Genomic DNA, 25128 nt, shown 5'->3' with positions numbered 1-25128 from the left:
TAGCAAAATCCTAGATTTCAGATGGAGTGACTTGAGTTTTAGTGATAGTATACTATACACTTAAGAAACTGTTAAATATTTAACACAGATACAGTGAAGAAATGTGAATCGTGCCATATTTATTATTTCTCCATTAAAAATACAAATGGTAAATCAATCATCATATGTGTAGTTATTGCAGCAGTAATTATTCTTAAGAAGCAGATTATCATTCTTGATGGCCTTTGTTCAAATATCTGACTTTTCATTTTCCCATTTTATTTTTCTTGAATGGTGTCCATTTTTGAGTGGATTAGTAATATTCTGAGCTAAGGACAATCTGATTGTAAGATTTCTAGGTGGGATACCAGCATGAATCAGATGGGAAGTTTAAAGATTATTTTATAGCCTTTAAATTGAAAATGCTGTGTCCATCAAATATTTCACCTTAATTTTTTATGAAAAAACAATAGCTGTGAGTAACATTGCAAATGTTGTTTGTTAGAATTTCAACAGAAACCTAAATGCAACATTGATTTTAGGTACCTTTTAATGATTAGTAGCTTAATCATTAGGAGATAAGCAAGATCTGTAGTTTAAAAGTAAACAGTTTTTCCAAACTATTTCTCATCTAAATTAAATTATTAAATACATCTATGTAAAGAAGCTCTTTAAATTTATGAGTGCTGTTTCCATGTCTAAACAAAACATGAGCTACACAGTAAATTTGCAATTTGTCATGTACTTAGTAACTTTTTCTGATGGAAAAAGGTTTAAAAGATATTTCTGATATGGCTGTCACTTTTGATAACATAATTTGAAACTTGTATCTTAGGGGAATAGTGACACAAGGCAGGTAAGTACATAAAAACAAAATGACAGTTGAATTTTGGGGAGTTTGTATGTTGAATGCATGAAAGTAATGTTCATTAGAAATGGTGGGTGTTAACTCACTTACGATTCATGTCTTTTGTTTTTTGAAAATACACTTGTGAATTAGTTTTCTTCTGTTCGCTTTTTCCTCTTTTTGGTTTGCTGGTAAGTATAGTCTTAGTCTAATTATCTTAGTAACTCTTGCTGACAGGTACCAGCTTTTGACATAAATGAGAAACAAGGCAGGGTAAACAATAGCTACCCCCTCTCTCAACATTTTAAAAACAATAAAAACATTTACCTACGGACAAGGAAGACTATTGTTGTTTATGAAAAGCTGAATACCATGCACTTCAGGGATATGTAAATACATGCTTGGCCATAGGTGAACAAATAATTCTCCATCCAGAGACATTTAAAACAAGATTTTTAATTTGAATATCTTAAGTGACTTAATCTTTAAAAAGAAGTTAAACTGCTAGGTTGTTTTTAATATACGTAGAATCAGTTGCATCAGACTAATCAGTATTGACCTATATTTCATTTTGCTAGTTTATTTATCCCATTTCTTGTGGTGATTTTTCTGAAAGGAATCCTTATTGTATGTGTTCCATGTGATCAAAACAATCTTAAACACATACCTAAAAAAAGGGAGGGGAAGTAGTACAGGTCAGCTATATCTAAGTGTGAAAGCTACAAAACAAGCCCAATTGCAAAGGAGAAGATGATGAGGGAGGACTGGTCATTTATATTCCTTTTTAAACTCAGAATACTTGAGGGTCAGAATGCCCTAAATGTATTTAGGATGCTGTACTTGGGACCTCCTGAGCTGAGGAGGCAAGGGATAAAGAGCAATTCAGTTGTGTCTTGTTTAAATTGGCTTCTTGAATGGCTAACGCTTTTGTAACTTGGCACACTCTTAAGATATCACACTTAGGTTACTGATCCTTTTTCTTTCGCTTGGGGGTATTTGTTTTTTGTTCTTAAAGCTTTTTTTTTTTATCAGAAATGATTTGTTTAGAAATATATGGATGCTATGAAAACAGAGTCATCCATGTCATCTGTGGGAGGAAAAAAACCCAGATATTCATTAGCGAATTTGAATGAAAAGGCAGTCCCAATGTATCTTTAAATCCCATCCTTCTCAACCAAAGTCAGGTCATATCCATTAGACTAAAGTTGTGTGTGAAAAATCGCTAGAAATTGTAGGTGTTAAATAAGCCACCACAGGGAGCTGGTATAGTCCCACAAATTTAATAGAAACATTGAACTCTGAGGACTTATTTAAGCATTTTTATTTTTCTTTGTCACTTCAAAATGAATTTCCTGGTACTGATATTTAGTAACCCAGTTTTATAATTCTGTGGCTTAATTTATTAAATGTTTAGCTCCTAGAAAGAAGAGAAGGAAAAAATGTGCTCACTGTACTATATACATATATTCTGCCTAAAACGGGCATGTATCTTGAAATGATACCAGGGCAATGCCCTGCATTTCTTAGAGTTGTGCCCTCTTTTGAGGAAAACCAAGGTACTCTTTCTGTCTTGGCTGCCTTTGCAACTGTAACTTCTGCAAAGTTGGTAGTGGATGAAGATGATCAATTTCATCCCCATATTTGTGTGTCATTAATGTGACTAGTTCTCACTAATATATTTGAAACAATAATACATTTCTTGTATACGAGACATAGACGTTATGGCATACTGCTGTTTACGGTAGAAGGTAGTGGATTATTGTAACAAAAAGGTAGCTATATTAGTAACAATAGTTAAGAAAGAATTTAACATTCAAATCTCCATCAAACAGTAACGCTTCTATTTAATTTCTCAGGTAGCTGAATGTTTATCACCTCCACACTGCCCAACCTCTAAATTACATGGACTGGATGTTAGTCATTAGATTGATTATAGTCTAATCTGCAGACAGTCTAGCATAAACAAAAACAGCAATTACTATTGACATGATTCCTTTGAACTCAACTCAAAGTTTTAGTATGGCTGGTCCAAAGAACTTTTCCTGAAAGGCCTGGTTTCAGGATCTCAGAGGTTCTGGAATAATCATCTTGTAGGGAGGGAACAAAACATTCATAAGATTCCACTTGGTCTGAAAAGCAAAACCATTTGTTTTGATGCATGAGTGGATTGTTGGCTTTTATTTGGCCACCCAAAAAGGGCAAATATTAGATATTGAACACAAAAGCATACATAAAAAATCAAATTTCACAGGGATTTAAAATGACCATCTTATAATGTTATAGTACAGGCTATTTATAGTTAGACTTTTTTTGTCTTGCCAGATTATTCCCATGTCTGATTTAAAAAAAAAAAATGTTGCTCTCCCCTTAAGTAATTCTCATTGACGTGGCTAATGTTTATGACTGACTTTATCAACTTCAGGATTACAAAAATGATATTCAATTGCTTTTTGGGACCAGTGCAAGTCTATTGGACCATTTCTCAGGAGCAGGTGAACTTGTATCTTGGAAACCTTTATCTGTAAATAGTTATGAACTGAATTGTTAGTTGCCATGAGGCTGAAATCTTTAAATAAAGATGCCTTAAAAGGACTAGAAGTATGGCTTGGGTTTTCTAGGTGCAGCTAACTCTTGCAACAAGAGAGGCTCTTAATATGGAGATGTGTAGGATAACATGTTCCACCATGATCTAGGATTTGTTAAAAGGCTGTATGCTTTCCAGTAATTCATTCTGTGTAACTGGTTTAATGGCTTTAATTTCTTGGTTATGAAATGGATGCCTCTGTATTGAAATCTCATAAATTTTGTAAAAAAAATCCCTTTCTACCTTTTTTTAGTTAAGTGTTTGTAAATGATAAAAGGACTTAAACCCCCTCCCTCTCCAAGCCTGTTAGAATTTCATGTAGATATCTTCTGGATTAAATGCTTTTTTGTTTGAAACATTGATTAAGAATGTGGTATGAATACTGATATCTCAAGGAAAAACCTCAACATTTGGGGAGATCTACACTACAGCCGAGATCGATGCTCTGAGATCGATTTGGCGGGTCTAGTAAAGACCCGCCAAATTGACTACGGGTTGCTCTCCAGTCATCCCCTGTACATCTACCTGAGAAGAAGAGTAAGGTAAGTCGACGGGAGAAAATCTCCCGTCGACCCCACCTCCCCAGTGGCATTGAGCCCATGGTAACTCGACCTAGGGTACGTTGAGTCCAGCTGCGTTATTCACGTAGCTGGAGTTGCCTAGCATAGGTCAACTTACCTAGGTAGTGTAGACATAGCCTTTGTCTGAAATATATTTGGAGTTTTCTGTAGGATCCTGTGGTACTGGCAAAAGTCAGTATTAGTCCCACTGGATATGGGGAAAATGCAACTTTCTTATCCTATTTCAATTAAAATCAGAATTGTGGTCATATATATATATTTTATTTTTTCCTCTTGGGGGGACTAAATTTTGCTCTAACAGAAGTTGAGTATGATTGATCTGTTGGACTGTGGAAAGGTGCCTGTCTGGTTTTAAAAGTATTGTGCAATGCTTTTACTACAAAGCAATTGAAACGTAAGCATTCAAGTTGTTCAGTTGTTCTCTTTATAATAGTCAAATAGTGTAAGGGAAGCTTTTAAATAATTCTAAATCATTATGCAACACTTGGCAAAAGATGACAACACTATGCAACACTGACAAAACATGAATCTCTGAATACAGATTTCAGTAGTGGGTTTTGTTTTTGTTTTAACTTTTTAATTTTAGGCAACTTGGGTTCTTAGCATGCATCACATTCCACTTCAAGTATGAGTAATTATGCTAGTTTAGCAATTATTAGAGATAAAAGAAATTCTGTTAGATATGAATCCTCCTAAACTTCAGTAGCTTTAGTTTTAGCCAGGATAATGATCAGGCAGTAGTTAGCCATATGCCTGGGGACTATGCTATAGCAAAAAAAGATTGGGCTGATCTTGGGGGTATTTTTATTATAACATATTACAATTAGCATTTTCATTCAGTCCGCCTACTTTCTTGAGTTTTTAGTCTGGTTACAAAAATTCTGCTTTCAGTTCTTTTGTGGCATATATGTATAAGATGCTGTTAGTACCTTCACAAAAAGAAGTTAAAATCAGGAATATTTTCCTCCAATACAGTACTAGTTAAAATTGTACAAACTCTTTTTTACCATAAAAGTTATTTTTTTGCATTCCTTTATTATTTTTGAAGACTTTTTTACTCCATAATACTGAAGTAGAAGAAGAAGAAAAATGTTTTTCAGGATTCATTTGTTATGTGGCCTGTATTCTTCTGGGATGCGCGTAACATTTATTTTCAGTGGAGAGATACTATAGATTAAAGAACGCCCACTGTGCATGATTTACAGCAGCATTTTGTTCTTACATTTCAACTTCTTTTACTATGTATACTCTTAAGTACAGGAGTCTTGTCAGTTGTCCACATTTTAAAAACATCCTGAATCCTGCACCACTGATATTAATGGCAGATGTTGTATTCCCCCACCCCGCATTGACTTCAATGGGAACAGGAGAGAGGGCTTACTGTTTGCATTAGTAATTCATCTGAAATTTTATTCCATTTTTAAATAAGTACAGTATCTTTCAAGGTTTGACTCCCCACCCTCTTCTTGAATCTCTTAAACCCTACAGTATACTTAATTTGATGTAGTACATTTTTATTATTCTATTTATTTATTTATTCTGTGGTGTGTGAATAGTTTTGCTGTTTAGTGATACTGCATCACTTTTTTTTCTTTATTGGTAACTAGAAAGAAATATGTTCAATCTGGCTGTGCTCACCTTCGGTCAAAGAGCCCTAGGTGCAGCAGGATTTGACACCTTTATATCCTACTAAAAATAAACACTGTTGGGGAAAAATATTCAGAATTTCAGTGTTCCCCCCAATTTTTAGTGTCCTGGATCTGGAGTAAAACTTACAGCTTCTTTACCTCAGGTTGTATTTACCTGCTTAATGAACATTAGAAAACAACTTCCCTGATGGCTGATTTTTGAGAGGGATTTTTATTTTCCCACTCTGGATACTTTTGTAAAACTAGAAAGTTTCACTTTCCATTGATGACTCATTAATGTTTTGAAGGGATTTAACAGGGACAAATCTTCATTGTAAAATATTTCTTTTACACATATCAGATTAAGTGACATTATGAGGCCATGCCCTTGATAAGGTGAAGCTATATGTTAGTCAACACAACATGCTCTGGCTCTGAAGTGTATTACCCTGGGGGGGCGGGGGGTAGGGTTATGGGATTTTTTCCCTAATGGTGTCAACATGTTTTCTAATTTCTGATATTACCAATGTGTGTGATGGGCCTGCGGGGTGTGTGTGTGTGTTTGCTTTATCTCTTTTAGTTATTCTTTACTTCCTTCCTTGCAATTATGTTCCTTGGAATCTCTGATCCTCTAATCTCAGAACAACAGGGACTTCAAGATGTATGCTCAATGCAACTTTTTATCATCCTAAAAATAGGTGGATGAAATGGTTGACTATTGGCCTTTGTGTGTGACTTCTGGGAAGTGGTTGGATTATGCAGTTAAGAGCCAGAGCATGGGGAAAAGATTTATGTCTTGTGATTTAAGGTGAAGCTGTTGAATAGATTCAGTGGAAAAGGCTAGTGAGCCAAATATAAATGTTAATCAAGAGAGGAAGGGGAGTGAGCACTGAGTACTTTTCTTGTTGCGGAAAAGTTAAAAGACAAGAATGATAAAAGGAAGAACAAAAGGTAATGTACAACATCGTAAAACAAAGAAGTGAATTCTGTGGAAGCAACTCTCTGATAAACGTTTAGACAAAGAACAACCTAGCTCATTCAAATTAATACTGAAAGACCTGGCCTTTTGACTAAGATAAATGTGCATCATTAGTTTAATATCTATAGTTTAGTATCTATAGTTTTGCGAATGGAGTCAGTGGCCAAAAAGTCTAAATCTTATTGCCTGAGATTAGGCACCTAACTAAGTGAACTGACCGTTCAGAGATGTTGAGCATCCACAAAGCTGTAGGTACTCATCACTTTTGACAGATCACTTTTAAATTCAGTCACCTAGGTTTGAACATTTTGGCCACTGGTTATTTCTGTTTCTAATCTCTGTGTTCCATAAATCAGATTGCTTCAGGTGTGCTTTTCTTTAAAAGAGTTCAGCTTTTTGTGGGAAACATTTAATTAGTCCCCTATTTCCTAAGTAAGGATGCAAAGAGAGGCCTGCAAAAATAACCTAAATTCTTAATTATGTCCCTCTGCCCATGAACCATATAACTCATCACTTATGCCTTACGGAAGTTACTAGAGAGAGAGAAAAAACGTATGGTTTATGTATAGCTGTAATGTACACCTCTACCCCGATATAATGTGGCCCGATATAACACGAATTAGGATATAACGCAGTAAAGCAGTGCTCCAGGGGGTGGAGTGGCCTGCGCACTCCAGTGGATCAAAACAAGTTCAATATAATGCGGTTTCATCTATAATGTGGTAAGATTTTTTGACTCCCGAGGACAGCTTTATATCGAGGTAGAGGTGTATTATGAGGAATCTGAATTCTGAAACCATTACTGTTACATAAAGGGCTTTGTAACTACTCAAAAAAAATTATCTTGGATATTCTTTTCACTTCTTGATTTTTATGGTGCTGGACTGGTTATCTATAATTATGTTCTTGAAAGCAAATAATAGCTTTCAGCTAAGTGTGGCCACTGAAGGGAGGGAGGGTTGCCAAAAGGTCTGAGCACTGGACTTGGAGTTGGGACTCCTGAAGCCAGTTCCTTGCTCTGCCAGTGTCTTGCAGTGGTCCTGAGAAGTGCTGATTTTCCTCATTTCCATTGATTTCCATGGGAGTTGGGGGCACTTAGCAGCATGCACATATAGGCCTGGAGTGAGCTTGAGGAAGTCACTTAATTTCTTGGAGCCAGATCCAGTTGAAGTAAATGAACTAAATACAGAGGAAGAGAGCAAAAAGGACTCTTTCCTCTCCCACAGTCTGTTAGCAGGACACGGAGCAACAGCACCATTAGCAATGTCTACTGACAGTACAGCAAATCTGTATAGCTATGGTCCCACTGGATGACACTGTCACTCCCCAGTGACATTCCCATACCCTCCTGGAGGATGTTTTAGAACACTGCTTGCAGTGTGCAGGGGTTCCTGTTCACATTGCATGGACTGCACCCAATGGGAGATCAGTGGAATTGCAACAGTTTGGCTTCTTTTTGTATTACTGCAAAAGGGGTGGAGTAAAGTGAGAACTTTGTCCTCAGCACCTTAGTTCCGTTATCTGTGAGACTATATAATAATGCCTCATAGGGATGTTGTGAAACTTAAAGGTTATAAAAAAACTTTGAGATTCTTGGATGAATGGCACTTTGTAAAATGCATAGTATGGTTATCAACTTACTAACAAAAACAATCTAAAATATAGTCCAAGTGTTTCTGCATCGATGAGAGATTAGGGAGGCAAGGTCGGTACACAAAACTGGTCTAACTGCCTTGAAAACAAAATAGGTTCTAAGTTTAGAAAGACGCTAGAATTCTGTGTGGCTGGAAGGAGTCTCTGTTCTGCCTTTCTCACCCATAATATTCCATTGACTTGACTGTCTCCTTACATGATTCAGTGTGTCACATTGGGACGCTGTAATCCTTGAATAAAGAATATGAGGGCTGAAAGAGAACAGTCCAAAGGGGCGTGTGTGTGTTTCTTTTAAATGTGCCTAACCAGAAAGGTTATCTTCTTAGGTACTGTCTAAGAAAATATTACTGTTTCAGCATAGGAATAATATTGTCCAACCAACACAGCTGAATTGGGAGCCACACTGCTCCCAGTCTAGCTTTTATACAAGAGTAACTGAAAAAGCAGCTCAATAGAGGGACAGACTGGAGAGGGGAGTGTGTAAAATGGATAAGAATGTCAGGAGGGGTGTGTGGCAGCCTCTGTCTGTAGGAAGAAGAAGGTGTGAGGGGATGAAGGTTGGTAATAATAATGAGCATTCAGTTCTATTATTTTAAACAACCCCTTCCCCCAAGAATCCTTTACACTTGTAAGTTGTGCTTTAAGAAAATATCATTACATTGCAGCTTAAAAATAATTGGAGGCAGGGTATGCAACTAAACTGAACCTTTCCTTCCTTTTCCAGTGTTATCTCAAATATATGTATATTTGTTGATAGGATTATTACTTTTTAAAAATTGTATTAAACGGCACTTGAAATTTTTCTTTGGTACAGTAGAACCTCAATTTTATGAACACCATTCTTCACAAACAACTAATTATATAAATCATTTTTCAGGAGGGGGGGAATCATAGAATGAAAGTGCTGTCAATTAAAGAACAAGTCAACGTTGCTTCAGATTCCAGTGCCTTCAGATTCTGATGCCGTTGGTGCATTGGAAATTGCTTTGCAGTGGCTTGAAGGACAAGAAGAAAGGGTTGCAGTGCGCCATATTTCAAGTTCTGCACTGTACCTGTTGTAATTTTGAGACATTTGATTTTATAAACTCCTCAGCCCTCCATTTTAGTTAATAAAAGAGGCTGCACTCTAGTATATCTTTAATGGAAGTGTATTGATACTGTTTAAGGTGGTTCAGAAAATTAGATCTTGTCTGGTGTGTGATCAGGATGGTTACTGACCAGTAAGAATGCAAGATGTCTTAATACAGTTTTGCAGTGTACATTATATGTTTGCTAATCTCACTGACGAAGGATTGTATTGTCCTCTCAGAGTCACATTTGTGACTTCCATTGACACCAGTTGGAGTGAGAATATGTGTTTGTATCTATGTCTACAGGGACAATTTGGCTGATGATGACTTTTAAGGAAAGCATGAATGGTGTAGAGGAAGTGGAGAAAGAATAAACAAGAGGAACTACTTTAGGGTGTGATCCTGCAATTAACCCCTCACTTTATTGATTTCAGCTGGCATTCCCCATACAAATTAAACCTCTTATTAAAATATGTTCTAAAGGTATGGCCCTGCATGCCCTGCAAGTCCACAAAATCCTTTGAATGTAAATAGGATTTGAGAGGCTCAGCGCTTTGCAGGCCTGAACCTTAAATTTGCCTCTGCTATGTGACTAATCTACCTGATCATATTAAATATCTATACATAGGTGGTGGCAATAAGTATCTCTTCTTAGTTTGTATGTGGACATGAAGAGAGAGGAAAAGCAGAAAGATACTTCCAGAAATAACAGTAATTTTTAGATACTAAAATAATGGCACACGTGTTTTATTTCTGTTCTGTCTGGGTAGCTCTGTAAATTGTATATTGATTATGCTAATATGGCTAGTGCCTCTTGTTTATCTGCAGATATTATTCAAAAATGTAGATGGAATGCATGCTTTATAAAGTAATCCTCAAAGGAAGAATACTTTTGTGGAAGATCAGTTTTTCAAATTCAAGTACCAATGTTAAGCTTATGGCAAGTTATATTGAGTTATAGGAAATGCAAAATATAAGTTAAATATATATATTATAAACCAAATCTTCTCATACCTCTAGCAATCTTGGTTGCTGTGTTATATTTTGTTTTGTTTCACATCCCTTAAATAAAGTGTTTTTAGGAAGGGTACTAAATCAATGTCTGTTTATAGTTTATTTTGGGATATGTGGCTTCTCTTGCTTTGTTTAACAAGCTGAAAAGAGCCTCAGATGTTCAGGGAAGTATGTATTTTCTCTCTCTTTTTAATTTATTAACCTACCCATAGTAGAAGAAAATAGTCTTTTTTTCAATTGTCTGTAGCTTGTATTTTGTTATAGTTTGTAACAGCTCAAAAGCCATAAATCATAGTCTCTGTTCTCCATAAAGGATTTCCGCTCAGTGAAAATGCACCTTTTCATAGTACTCTCACATTTCTATTTTCATCCATTCCTTTTTCCATATGAGGTCTCCCCAAGCATGCACCACTGTTGTCTGCTTCTCCTAACAGACTGACCCTTCCATGTGGGGTAGCCCAGTTAGTTAGCAGAATATGTGAATTCTTCCACTGTCAGCTTTATAAACCCTCCCCCACGTACATAAACCTTGTGACAATCTTCTAGGCAGGAGGGGTGAAATTCTGGTTGACCAGCAGATGTTGCAGTAAATTAGTGAGAGGTTAACTCTGCTGTCAGAATCTGTGGGCCAAATCTGTTTGTTCCTCCACTTAGTGGCTTCAGAGAGACTATTTGCATAAAAAGGCAAGTAAGATTTAGCCCTAACAATGTTGGTTTTTCAACTTTCCTAGAACCCTCTGAGTCTGGGCATGCAAGACAGTCTGAATTCAAACCAGAGTATTTCCAAGCTAACAAGTAGCTCTGCCTCTTGGATCGCAAAGCTCAACATATATCTATCTATATTTCATATATCTATATCTCTCTACATATCCATGTGTATATATAAAAGTTCTTGTTTAGAAATGCATTTTTGTAGTATTAAACTTTATTACAAAATGCTGTTATGAGTCCAAACCCACCAGACTTTATAAAGGTGAAGACAACTGAAATACTGGAATTCTATTTTCCCTCACTGAGATCTTCTTTTAAAAAAAAAAATTATATGCAAATAGAATTTTCTGCAATCAAGGAGTGCAGTGCCACAATTGTTTTGGTGAGCGATTCTTGTTTAGAAACACTTTTTTTTTTTTTTTTAATTTCATCATGTAATTGTATAGTAGGGAATTGATGGTTTATTGCTCTAAGTAGCTGGCAATGTTCTCTGATCTAGTTAGCAAAGAAATATTTCCACCGCTAGCAAAACAGGTGACTCTGCGGTCATAAACACTTAACTGTTCAGACAAAATATTGTTTCTCTGAAATAATGATGTCACAAAAGTATCTAGAATTAATATTCAGCCATAGCAGCATAACATAACATGACTGGAAACACAGGCTTTAGCTCTCCATATGTCCTGATGTTCCTTCTTTTATTGGCATTCAATTACTTTCACTATCCCGGAGTTCTCTCTTCTTATGGTAGGCCATGCTAAATACTTTACGTGTTTTTAAAAAACAAAACAAAACTGAAGAAATCAAAAACCCTTGTTCACAAATATAATCCTAGACTATAAAACTTCGTTTTTTATAGTATTAACTAGAAATATTTGACATAGGCTGCTGCTGTCCACATATCTTTCCTATACTTATTTTTAATGTAATTTGGTAGCCAAAAGCTTTTTGTCTCATTAGTATAAAATGTAAAGCCCCTAGCAGAGCGATATTGTTGAAAATTGCTTTTGTTTATTGAAAGGAGAAACAATGCTTCAGTTAATGCTTGGGGAAGTTAACACTGAAATTGGGTATAAGATACAGGGTGATGTTTATCCAAGTGAGTTTAACATGGTATGATAACTGGAAGTTCTTCACACAGTGCACAGTCAACTTGTGGAACTCCTTGCCTGAGGGGGTTGTGAAGGCTAGGATTATAATAGAGTTTAAAAGAGAACTGGATAAATTCATGGAGGTTAAGTCCATTAATAGCTATTAGCCAAGATGGGTAAGGAATCATGTCCCTAGCCTCTGTTTGTTAGAGGGTGGTGATGGACAGCAGGAGAGAGAGAACTTGATCATTACCTGTTAGGTTCACTCCCTGTGGGGCACCTGGGATTGGCCACTGTCTGTAGATAGGATACTGGGCTGGATGGACCTTTTGGTCTGACCCAGTAGGACTGTTCTTATGTTATGTTCTTATGAATGACAATGAAGGCTAATGTTCTTATAAAGAGGCTATGAGAAGACTTAAACTGGTTTCTGTTTAGTACTTTGTGGCTACAGAATGATGGACTGGACTATAATTACCTAATGTAGCAAACAATTTTTATTAGTTGGAGGAAGAATCTGGCCATGGTGTAAAGGAGAACTAGTTGATATTTTGTAGGCTAACTCTTTGATGAAGGTTCCTTATTCTAGGGCTTTTATTTTTGTTCTGCTCTCCTCTCTACCATATTTTTCTTTTCAAAGGTTCATCTTTCCTGACAAACGTGTCAGTCTAGTTGACTGTTATTGGCAATTTCTTTATGCCTGTTGTGACCTACTTGGCTCTTTTGTGACTAAGAATCCATAAAGAGCTTGAACAACAGTTTAAAAAAGATGCTAACCACAAAGTTACCTGCTAACATGCTGATCAGAAGTTTCCTTTCTCTTTTTTAATGTAACGTGTATGGAAGTTGAACTTTGATAATGTACCCACTTTGGAGTTCTCATACAGGAGAGTCTATTTCTCTCTTTTGAGATAGTCTTCAGGTGTTTTTACATATTAATTTTTCAAAATTCTGCAACTTGCAATGTGCCTGTCAAGCAGTAGTGCAAATTAACAAAATTTTGCTCTGTATATATGTCTGCCTCCATTAGTAAGGGGAGGTTCTGGTACTTCTGCTGATGGAAATAGTCAATGCATTTCTGCAGAAAGATTTAGTCCCCCAGTTTGCATATCTTAAAGGCAGAAGTGAAGACCTACTTAAAGCAAAACAAAACAAAACAAATCTTGTTAACATCCTAGAAGGCTACTGTCTGGTCTCTAAATGTCCCTTTTTGGGAACAGCTGTTGGGAAGGTCATTATATATCTTTTAAAAATCTCATGATTTTTAATCCACTTTCATGATTTTTTGAGGTCTGCTCATGATTTTTTAATACTTGGTGATGCTGTAAATATGAACTGTCCCCTCTACACTTTTTCCCCACTGGAAAGGAGAAGGAACTCTTTTTCTCTGCTGCACCTTCAACTCAAAGATTTCTTACCTTTGGGAGCGTAATAAGGAAGTAGTAGTTCTGCTACTTGACTCCTCCCCTGCTTTCACTTTGGTGGGTCATTTTCTGCTGTGAATAGCTCCAGTGCCTGCCTCTGCAGCACCCTATAGCTTCCCAAAGCAGTTACAGAATGAAGCTGACATGATTCTTGTCCGTTTTACTCTTGCCCAGAAGGTTTTTGAATAGTCAATCTGGCGAGAGTGGTGTGTGCTTAGGGAAGCTGTGAGCCATAATAAAGATGCTGGCATGGTCTGTTTGCTGACTCAGTAAGACAGCACTGTGTTGGTTCATGTTTGCAAGGGTATCTTTACAACTGTAATATTAGCTTTTTTTTTTTTAATCTTAAATTTAGTGGAAATTAATGGTTTAGCACCTACTCTGCCAGAAAGAGCTTCCCACTTACAATATCAGGGTTGGAAGGGACCTCGAGGTTGTCTAGTCTAACCACCTGCTCAAAGCAGGACTAATCCACAGACGGATTTTTGCCCAATACCCCTAAATTGCCCCCTAAAGAATTGACCTCACAGCCTTGCATTTAGCAGGCTAATGCTCAAACCGCTAAGCTATCCCAATGTAGAGTAGGTGAGTAGAGTCTCGATGCCTTGTCTTAGTCCCTAATTCAGTTAGGTAACAGAATACCTGCTTTCAATCCACAGTACTGTATCCCAGAGGAAATTGACTTGTTTCTTAATCCATGAGATCTCTTTGGTCACTCTGCTGCACAGAAGCTACATGCTTTTGGACAAGGTGTGGTGCTATGATCTGGTTTGAGGTTTTGCAGCTTGCATTGGTTCTGTGCTAGGCAATGTTCTCTTGCCCTGTTGCACCAGCATTACTGGCTTTCAGAACTGAAAGTAGGGAGATGACGCATGAGTCATTTCAGCTACCCACCTAACATCTTGTGTTTTTTTGTTTTTGTTTGTTTGTTTACCTTTTCCTGGCAGTAGAAGAAAATGAAACGGAGGACCAGCAGGCGGGTGTGGGACAGATAGCCGCACAGACTGGTAATGCTGAATTCCTTCATTAGTGCTTGTTTGCTGTTTTACAACAGTGTGAGATTTATTTTTTTCGAAGTCTGCTCTCATCTTATTGAATTTCAACTTTGAATGCACTTCTAAAGCCCAGGGAAAAAAAAATCTCACTTTTCAATGTCAGAAAATCGAGAATATTGCTGCTTGTAGCATATCCAACTGAAAGGGAAGCATTAACCTTTAAAGTCCAAGATGTTTTTTCTGCAAACAAACTACCACGTACACCCACAAAACCCAACCCCAAGCATTCATCTTCATGAAACTATTATGTGTCTTGGGCTAGTTATTTTATAAATGATTATGGTATCCATTCCTTGTAATGATAGGGTATTTTTCCTGTTATAGTCTAATATGATTTATGGAATTCAAGAAATGATTATTTTGTTTTTTGTTTTGATTAGGGTCCTGGTCCTGCAAACAGTTATATAAATACTTATTCATGTGGGTAGCCCCATTGACTTAATTGAAGTTACTCTTATAAGGCCTCCTTTCTTAAGGGTTCTCCAGGTTGATTCCTAGAATCCATGGATTTAAAAAAAAAAAAAGGAATTTATAGGCAATAGTTTGAATTATTCCTGTTTAGATTGTAAAGAATACTTGAAAGCTGTTAAGTGAGTACTGTATACATCTTGTTGTTAATGTTTGTTGCAATGCAGGCGAAACACTTTTTTTAAAAATAAAGAAATTAAATGAGAGAAAGGAAAGGTTCTCTAAATAACAGGAATGAATTTATGCCTAAATTATTTGGGTTTTTTTTTTACGTGAGAACTAATAAATACCATATATATTTTCAAGTAGAAAAACAGTGGGCTGTAAAGCTGAAGAATAATATGTCAGGAAATGATGACATTTTCTGCTGTTTTTATTTTTATTTTTGTATTAACTCTGAGTTGTTAAATAATCTTCTTAGTGCATTTATTTTCATATTACTAATTTATCTTGTCTTCTGGTATCTTCATTGTATAATAAGACATTTATTTATTTATTTATTTGGCTGTCACAAGAACTTAATGCTAAAAATTCAAAAATAACTCCAGATATTTCTGATCCAGGCAGTGCAGAAGGTCCATACTTTATCCACGCTGCCAGAAGTTTTTATAGTAATACTTTGTATCTAAGCTCTGGCTCTAACCATTAAATGTGCTTTTTATAGAGTACCAAGTTATAAATGTAGTGCAGCTACGGCATATTAATCTTACTACAGAGATTTAATGAGGCAGTTGTTTTGTGATGGACACTATTGGGAGCAGAAAGCAACATAGTTTTACTTTACCACTGAGCTACAGAAATATTCCTTGCCTGGTAATAATTATAACCACATGATCTTAGTTTTCCTTTCTTTTGCCAGCACTTTTCCATGCAGAAGTGGCTTGGAAGCCAGTGAAATGGATTGGAAACTGGGCAGTTTTCATGGTAGTTTGACATTTTAGCTCTGATCAGCTATGGATCCTTGTTGCGTAGAGAGAAATATGTAAGATGAGTTTAAAGAATACAGATAGCCTTGCCCATCCATTGAGAGGCCTTTTAGATATTCATTACTTTTACTCGACTTTTATATGGGTTATAAAAAGTAAATGTGGTGAAACCTCATTTTTACATGGACAGAATGGAATTTCTGCTGGTTGGCCTTAAGCTGATCCCATACTAGAAATTAATTGAAGTCCATGGGTTTATTGCAGCCAACTCTTTTAAGCCAATGCAGTTTTTCATTTTCCCCAAAGTTGCTGTTTTATTAGACCAAGTTATAGCAATAACATCCCTTATGAGGAGGAGGAAGAGGAGCAGGACAGAACCACCTGCCAGAGAACATAGTTATGAGAAAATCGTACTACTTTTAATTTCCACTTATAAATAATGTTAACATAATCAGTAACAGAAGACAGGCCTTGATTTTTTTTTTATTGTGTTCATAAGTTGAATGTATTTCTCTATCGAATCTAATCCTCCTTTCTATACTAGATAATTAGAAATGTAGTCTGTAGATCATGTTCAGTTGCAGATATCGTAAGGTGGGGGTAGGGGGAGGCTAGAGCTGTGTTTGTTACAGATGGTAGTGGGGCATGGCTGTGGAGTTTACAGAATTGACAGTGGTAGTGTTTGGGATGGAGATGTATGAATAGATGATTGTAGTATTTGTGGCTTCGTTTGTTGCAGATGTTAGGATGAAGAGGGGCAGTAATGGTACTTAGATGTACTTGATGCAGTCTGTTTGAAAGCACTAGCCTTAATTAGGAGGAGGTAAAGCTACAACTGCATTTGAATATATATTGCATTTATGAACCAGGTTTTCTCTAGGCTCACAAGGAGCTTTTCAAATGATGGAACTAAGTATGTGTGCAATCACTAACATACAGCCACCTCTGGGGTGAAAGACAGGTGCTGTTATGATTTAGAAAACCATCCCACAGACTCCAAGTTATATGACCTATTTAAAAAAATATATATTTATTTTTGTGCTGGTGTCTCTCCAAGAGAGTGAATAGGGAGGAAATGCATTGACCAACAGAGAGGCTGAGACTGCCAGAACTCATTTCACAAGAGCATCATAGGCTAAAATTGAACCTAGGTCCCAGAGGGTCCCCCTGAAGTGTTGACCTAAAAACAAACGTGCCAGTTGGCTAAAGCATGTATTCTAAAGCTGCCACAAAAGGGAATAAGCTTGACTGACTCCTGTCCCTGTAGAGTTATATCTGTGAATGCAGAAGTGGAAGCAAAAACATTTGTATTACTGTTAAAATTATTCTAATTTTAATAACTACTATCTAAGTAGTAAGCTTTGACTTGAGAAATTCTTCATGTTTTAGTGTGCTCAGGTGTATGTGTGTGTTGTGGCATTGGATTCTTGTGAAGTGCCAGTATTCATAACCAATAGGTCTTGAATTCCTCCCCCCCCGCCTCCTTTTTTTTAAAGCATGGTAGTTAAAGCAGAGTCAGACTCTGACCTTATTTTAAAACAAACAGGTCTGTAAACTTTCTGTGCAGCATTTAAATACTCATGTTAAAATTCAGACCCAGTGCCCACATTTTCCTGAGTGCTGTCAGTTTTATGAGATGAAACTGGGAGCCTGAGCTGAACAGCTAAGAGTATGCAATATGCACGTGCTGCCTTCCAACAAGTGTTTAATGATGTTGGGGTCAGTTTGCAAGAGTTAAGACAATTATTTCTTTTCCTGAACTGCTTGTAACCTAGTGGTATTTTAACTACTCTGTTAAGCTTACCGAAGAACTTGGAAAATGTTACTGGTACACAGGTTGTTTAGATCCAGCATTTAAAAATGGCAGAAGAGCTTTCCTAGGTTCATATGGTGTCACTTTTGGCAGTGTTAGTTTGCATACTACTACTTTATTTGGAAGTCGCTGCCTGAGTTAATGTTCTTCTTCTAGCATCAAGAAATATAAATTTGTAAGAATCTTGCCATGTATGTAGGTGTGGTTTAACAGAACAAACATACCCATTCACCGCACTAATTTCTTTCACTCATTTGTTGATGCTCTACAATATAACTCCCTTTAAAAACAAACCTTGCCCTTTATCCTGTCAGAGAGACTCTTCTGGCTCAGCTCATGAGCCATATAGTGTGAGGAAGCTCACTTAATGACAGGTCTGTTTCATTTCTGGTTTATGCATAAGTATCCACTATCATTGATAAATGATTTGAAGGGCAGCAGTGTTTATTGCGGGTTTCAGGGAGCTAGTAAGAGCCTCCACACTTGGGGCAGATGTAGGGAATGATTGGTATTAGTGGCAACTGCACCATCGCAGACATCTCCTTGTGGAGGAGCGGTGATGATGACTTTTGTAGCAGACAGAAAAGGATTAGATGCTAACTGAACTTCTTTCTCTGTTTTTATTAAGAATTCATTTTTTCAGGTGATCTATTCTAGCTGCATAAGGTAAAGCGCTCTCAAATGTCAGAAAAGCAAATGAGACCGCCAAAATGGAAAAAATTGGTGAAATGTGTGGGCTCCTTTGTACACTGCCATTTTTATTTTTATTACATTTGTTGTATTGTGGTTCCTGAGAAGAACAAAGGAAACTGCCGGTTTGCTTTATTGGAGAAGTGTTTTGTTTTATTTCTGTCTTTGAGGGAAATGCATAGTAAAATGGGCAAAAAGTAGAAATAGTTAAGGCACCACCGTGTACTCTTCCTCAAAAGAAGAAAAGTCACTTCCAAATTACTCTTCATATAACCTCATTCCAGCATTAGTCATTTACAGAGCTGAGGTAGTTCAATGAATTGTATGGTTCCTATTGTGCTCAAGGGATTTGGCTGAGATCACCTGACTCATTTAACTTAGAACCTGATAGTGGGATCATGCCTGCTATTTTGGGGTTAGAACTAGCTTGTCCCATTGATCGTCAAAACACTTGTTATCATCCCAAACAGACAAAGGTGTCCTTGTGGACTAGTTATAATTTATAACAGTTTCAAGCTTCCCATGATCTGGCAAAACAAGGAATCCATCCTATTCTTCAGTTAAATTGTATCCAAGCTAAAGCACATACATAGAACTTTAACCCAAATCATAGTTTTTTCTATAGTATTGTTGTACATCAAATGGGGAGATAGAATATTAAGTCTGACTTATGAAATATAGAACAATTTCATCTTTATGTTAATCAGTTCAGTTTATTTTAATCTTTTATTGAATTCTGGTAATTTCCTGTGAAATGCTACAGTTAACTGTGAAAAGAAGCTCTCCTAAACTCATTGGTGTTTTTTTTTGTTTTTTTTTTTTAATTTTCATTGAACACTGTTTAATTGTAAAGGTAATATGTCCTTTCTTATAGTGATCAAAGCCCCTGAGATAATCTGTGAAACAAATGATAAAGTTAACACTGAAGTATGGGAGAGTTGTTTGAAAGGGGGAGAGTGCTGTTTGGTGAAGGTAGAGGGGAAATTCCTTTCATTATCAAGAATAGAAAAAAGTTAAGGAAAGAGGTTTCCTCTGCTTATTTAGAAATAAAATCTAAAGTGTGTTTCTCCTGTGCAGCAGGCTCATGCCAAATTTATTTCTGCTTGTTGGTAACAACAAGAACCAATCTGATTTTTAAAAGGATCTCTTCTTAAAAGCCCTGAGGTCACAGTCTTGATTTTTCTTTCAGATGCTAACTGTAAACTAGAAGACAAGGCAGAAGATGGAGAGGTGATAGATTGTAAGAAAAGGCCAGAAGAAGGGGAGGAGTTAGAGGAAGAAGCTGTGCACAGCTGTGACAGCTGCCTCCAGGTGTTTGAATCACTGAGTGATATCACAGAACACAAGATTAATCAGTGTCAACTGACAGGTAAACAATACTTATCACTTTGTGGCTTCTTGCACTGTTCTATTTCTGATTCCAGTTCCTTTCTTCAGATTCACCTCCCTCCCCCAAGTTGTTTTACTCCTACACTTGAATGCTTAAGCCTTAGTTGATGCCCATCATTAATTCTGTGGCAAAGTTATGTTGGGAACTGGTGCACCATAAATTTTGTTCAGATTGGATAATTACTGCATTCACATCTGATTTAAACTGTGCTTTAGCGTTTAGAGGACCTGGCTATGACTCTGTTTTCCAGACATATAGCATACAGCTTTATGTGCTTTTTGACTTAAATTAAAAAAAAAAAAAAATTATGACAACCGATGATGCTGGTAAACTGGTTTGACTGCAGTTGGATAATGGATGAATTCATACGATGGTGGGCTATAGATCAGGATCTGATACTTCTTTGTTCTTAGCTGTTACAACAAATGAGCATACAGTGATCAATAAATGGAGATTGAGGGGAATAACAGCAAATTGTTAGACTATAAATAAAAATGCAAACATTAAGTGACAGAATTGAATGCATATTGGACACTATTAACTTCTCACAAACACAGCTGGGTAAATGGACCTGTAACTACCTTGAGTCATTTAATTTGTAGGCAAAGAAGCAGTAGTCTAAAGACTTGTCCCTGTTCATCCAGTGAGATCTTCATAGGTGACACAATTTGCTCATATGAAATCTTATTGAAGTAGTTTTGTTTTTAGGTTTACAAACTATTCTAATGGATGATACACAGGTCAAAATAGACTGAATATCAGGGTAAGGGCATTTTATTTCCATTAAATAGTAAGTACTTTAGTTCGAACTATTAAGAGATGAAATTTAGTTGTTATACGATACAACTATCATGGGGCAGGCTTTGCATGATTATAATTTTGTATGTGCAGGAATCCAGTCCCATATATTAACTGCTTTATTGAAAGAGTGTGTGTGTCTTCATTTGCCTATTAACCCCCTGGTGTCAAAAAAAAGCCTCCAGAGCCTACAGTAGTATAGACAGCAAGTGGCACTGCAGCTGATTCAGAATGAAGTGGAGAAAGGAGGCAGAGAGAGGAGTAGGGAGCAGGCAGAAGCAGAAAAAATGTCAAGGGAAAAAACTGAAATTGCTGAAGGGTTTTAATCCCAAACCTAGCTTGTGGAGAATGAAACTGTGATGCAATCTGGAAGTATTTGTAATACCAGGAGAGAGCTTTTAGCTTTTCTCTCTCTTTCGTTGCCATTTCTTGTTTAAATATTGTTCTATCTTAAATTTAGGCAATTCAGTCCTTTCCTAATCACTCCTGCAAGTTTTAGTGTGTGAATTGGCTCTACTTGAGGCTGGTGAGGCACTGTTTCTGGCGGGATGGCTTTTCTCTATTTTGTCTTATTCGGCTGTCTTATTGTTATTCTGTTTCTTCTTTTGTTACCTCTTCTGTTCTATCTTCTTTTGCACTTCTTCACTCTTATTGATTTCCCCCAGTCCCTCAACAAAAATTTCCTCCTCAGTACCTCCCTCCCTGCCTCAAATCCCACTTATTCTTACCCTGCTTTTCCCCCTTATTCTGATGCCTGCACTACCCCTTTCCCGTAATTTGCTCTCCACCCTAAGCAGTCCCCTGATTTCTCCTATGCAATAGGTGCTCTGCTCTCATACTGCAAGCAGCATGAACTGAACAGTGTTTCCGCACCATAGCTGGAAAAGTAAAAGAGAAAAAAAAATCCTCAAGCACTGCTTCTAATCTACGTCACCTTTGGCCTTGCTAGAAGGCAGATGGTGCTATGCTAAATAAGGACTAGAGTGAGTTTGCTGCATGAGTCAATTTGGAAGAAAAAAAGTTTAGTTTTGAAGGGAGGTATTTAAGCCCCTTTAAGAAAAAAAAATCACTCTTGCAAGAAAATGGGTGGTTGTTAATGGGTTGTAGCAAGAGGATTCAAAATAACAAAACCCTTTTGTCTGCTTTTGCTCTTAGGTGCCAGGTAGGCAAAGAAGCCAACCCTACTTTGCATTAAATTGCGTGTATATATTTATACGAGAGTAAAAATGATCTGCATGTATATATTTATGAGAGAGTAAAAATGGAGGAAATGACCAGTATAGCAGAAGAGATTCCCTTTCCTTGGCTCTTCACAAAACTCCTAAAAATAAATTAAACAGGTTCTTGCTAATAGGAATTGTGTGCCTGGGCCAAGAATAGTATAGATGTTATAGAACTAGGGCATGAAATACCTTGACTCTTGTGTTTTGTGCTCATTTCTACTATATTTGTTAGAAACAGCTATTGGACAAGTGGCTCTTAATAAAAGCAATAGTAATAATGTATGGGAAATATATGGTGTTTTTTTTTAGCATCTGTAGAGTTCTACCCAATTCACAATTAAATTAGTGGAAAAACTCTAACCAACGTCAGTGGGTGCAGGGTCAGGATCAAAGCTTCATTACAAAAATATAACCATGTTTGAGTTTTTTGAGCAGCCCCACCTCTTCTTCTTCTTCTTTCTGCTACCTTCTTCCTATCCAACAGCATCTATTTCTTTCTCTGCTTGTCTTCTTTTTCAAAAAAGTCTATGAAACTAGTAGGCATTGAAGAGCTGTATGGACCCTTTTAAAAGCAGTTTGTCCATAATGTTCAAACTTGAATGTCTCAAGTTAGGCTCCTAAATCAGTATGGATTGTCTTTCAAAAGTGCCTGAGAACCTGCAACTTGCATGGTTTTCAGTGATCTTTGGAGGTGCTCTTGTGGTGGACATGGACCTGCTTTTTAATAATCTATAAATACTGTATATTGACTCTGTTGTTCAGATGTTTGATGTGGGACTATACTGGGTTAAATCAACAGGGTTGTTGAGGAAACAGACAGGAAGGCAAAACAATGCCCCTTGTTTGAAAGACACCTCTTAGCGAGCCTTTGTTGTTTGTTATAGGGTAATGGGAGAGCCATTATCCTGAGGAGAGTGGCCTCCTATTCAGCCTACAAAACTGGTAGCACTCCTGAAAATCAGGTCATTCTAATTTCAGCTCTCATATCTATATCTAGGTTTGTAACTTGAGGCACCCAAGTCTGAACATTTTGGCTTTCTTTTACTGAGACTGCTACACAATAAACTCGCTTTGTCAAATCTCCGTTCTGTTCTCTTCTCCGAAGATAGAAGTAGGACTGAGGCTGGTGATTCTTGGAGAAGTATCAGTTTACTTTGCAGGCTCAATCTTGAGTATCTTGAATTGCTGGTTTGTCACTAAGTTATGTAAGGAAAGGAAGAGAGGCTATCCACAATTGTTTCTTCTCATCCAACAGATTGTTGGTGGGGTTGAATCCTACGCTTGCTTTCTGGAGGAGTGGATAGTTACTCTTTTATCCTAATGTGTGTGCTGTGATCTTTTCAATTTGGGCCTGATCCCAACGTCCACTGAAGTCAGTGTAAAGATTCCAGTTGATTTCAGTGGATGATGGATTGGGCCTTTTACGAGATGTGCAGTAGTAGTTTTTTTCCTATCTTTTTTTTTGTACTGACATTTTATATGAAAAAAGCTGATGTTTTATTCATGTTATTGTTCACACCTAAAACATTCTTGAGATATAGATAATGGATTAAGGAAAAAAGACAGAATTTTTCACACTATGTATTCACCAGTATGTAAGACACTGTGTTAACTTAGTCTCCTGAAAAGATGAGCTGTAAAGGTATAGTATTAATAGAGAAGTTCTCCTTCTAATCTTAATGCTCTTTACTTTGTCCTTCTCACAAGGTTGTGTTTTTAACAACTCATGGATCACTTACAAGCTGTCATTCTCTGAGTAAAGCTGTGATATCAAACAAAGGATCTTGGTAGCATTGCTGTTGATTATGAGGTGATTCTTTAGATGTGTTCGTGTGGAGCCCCCTATAGGGTGTAGATGTGCCTCTTGTACATGATATAGGATTCTTTGAATAATAGTGTCCAAGACCACACATGCATCCTGTGCCTCTTCATGTTTCCATGCAAGGGCCAAAATGGGTGGGGCAACCACAGCCTTCCGTCATTTCCCTCTTAGTGCTTAGAGATGGAACCCGCCAGCTCTCTTCAGAAACCTACATTGGTTCCTCTAAATCTCTTCCAACCTAGTTAATGAAGATCTCTTACCACCAAACTGATCAGCTCCCCAATATACTGTCCTGTACAGCGGGATAAGGCACTTCGGGCCAATTGCCACAACTTAAATCAGAATCCAATTTCTCAGGGTTCAAACCATGCCTGTCCTCTGATGGAACGATTTTTGTCAAGGGTGGATACAGCCTAGAGAACCACATCCCAAATAAGTTTTCTGTGTGGTAAGTCCTTCTCCACCAGAACCCACAGGAGAACACTCAGTTCAGCTCTTCTTGGGCAATCCAAGTGAATGACTTTGGACTCAAAGGTAAGGAATACGAGTACAGTAAGGCTGGATAAACTAGTGCAGAGGTCGGCAACCTTTCAGAAGTGGTGTGCCGAGTCTTCATTTATTCACTTTAAATTAAGATTTCACGTGCCGGTAATACATTTTAATGTTTTTTAGGTTTCTCTCTATAAATCTATATATAACTAAACTACTGTTGTAAGTAAAGTAAACAAGGTTTTCAAAATGTTTAAGAAGTTTCATTTAAAATTAAATTAAAATGCTGATCTTAAGCCACCGGCCTGCTCAGCCCCCTCCCGACCTGGAGTTCTGTTCACCTAGGCCAGCAGCGGGCTGAGCGGGGCCTGCGGCCGGAACCCCAGATTGGCAGCGGGCTGAGCGGGGCCGGCGGCCGGGACCCCAGACCGGCAGTGGGCTGAGCAGGGCTATTTTGTCATTTGGGCGAGAGAGAGAGAGACCACAAGCATGAGAATCTGGTGGTTAGAGATATTAACCAGGATGTGGGAGATCCAACATCTAGTCCCCCTACTCCAGTGACTCTTAAATTATTTATCCACTGTGGAACAGCTTCCACAGAAAAGACTGAGGGAAGCTCACATCAGAATATCCTATAGCCCAGTGGTTAGAGCACTTACCTGAGAGGTAGCAGATTCCTGTTTAAGATGCTTCTCTTTCGTGGGCCAGGATCTGCCACATCCTGGATGAATACCTAACCACAAGCCTAAAAATTATGAGAGAGCTCTGCCTCCCTCCCCTGCAGTTTCTTGCTAAAACAGCATAGGAGCCTAACACCAGGAGAGGTTTTGCAGCTGAGAATTGCTAGCAGAGAGAGGTGCCTCCCTGCAGCCTGGATTTAGGTGCTTATCTCT

General features: G+C 37.4%; 1 protein-coding gene across 12 annotated transcripts in view; it reads left to right on the top strand.

Moving 5' to 3' along the window:
• The window catches only part of ZNF521 (zinc finger protein 521), a 285223-nt gene that overhangs the window by 3650 nt on the left and 256445 nt on the right, over positions 1-25128 (top strand). For 7 of the 12 annotated variants that reach the window (XM_032799035.2, XM_075062981.1, XM_075062975.1 and 4 more), the window contains 2 exons: positions 14509-14568; positions 19703-19882. The exons of 1 other annotated variant lie outside the window; for it this stretch is intronic. Coding sequence is in view for 8 of the 11 variants with exons in the window: in XM_075062975.1 (XP_074919076.1) it covers positions 14509-14568; positions 19703-19882 (240 nt within the window). In the remaining 3 variants the exon portion in view is untranslated. The remainder of the gene's footprint in view (positions 1-14508; positions 14569-19702; positions 19883-25128) is intronic. 4 more of the 12 variants (XM_032799036.2, XM_032799031.2, XM_032799032.2 and 1 more) reach the window with 2 other exon arrangements.

Source organism: Chelonoidis abingdonii, chromosome 2 (assembly GCF_003597395.2).
Source record: "Chelonoidis abingdonii isolate Lonesome George chromosome 2, CheloAbing_2.0, whole genome shotgun sequence".
In the NCBI taxonomy this organism is placed as follows: domain Eukaryota; kingdom Metazoa; phylum Chordata; order Testudines; family Testudinidae; genus Chelonoidis; species Chelonoidis abingdonii.
This window is presented reverse-complemented; position numbering and strand designations above follow the sequence as displayed.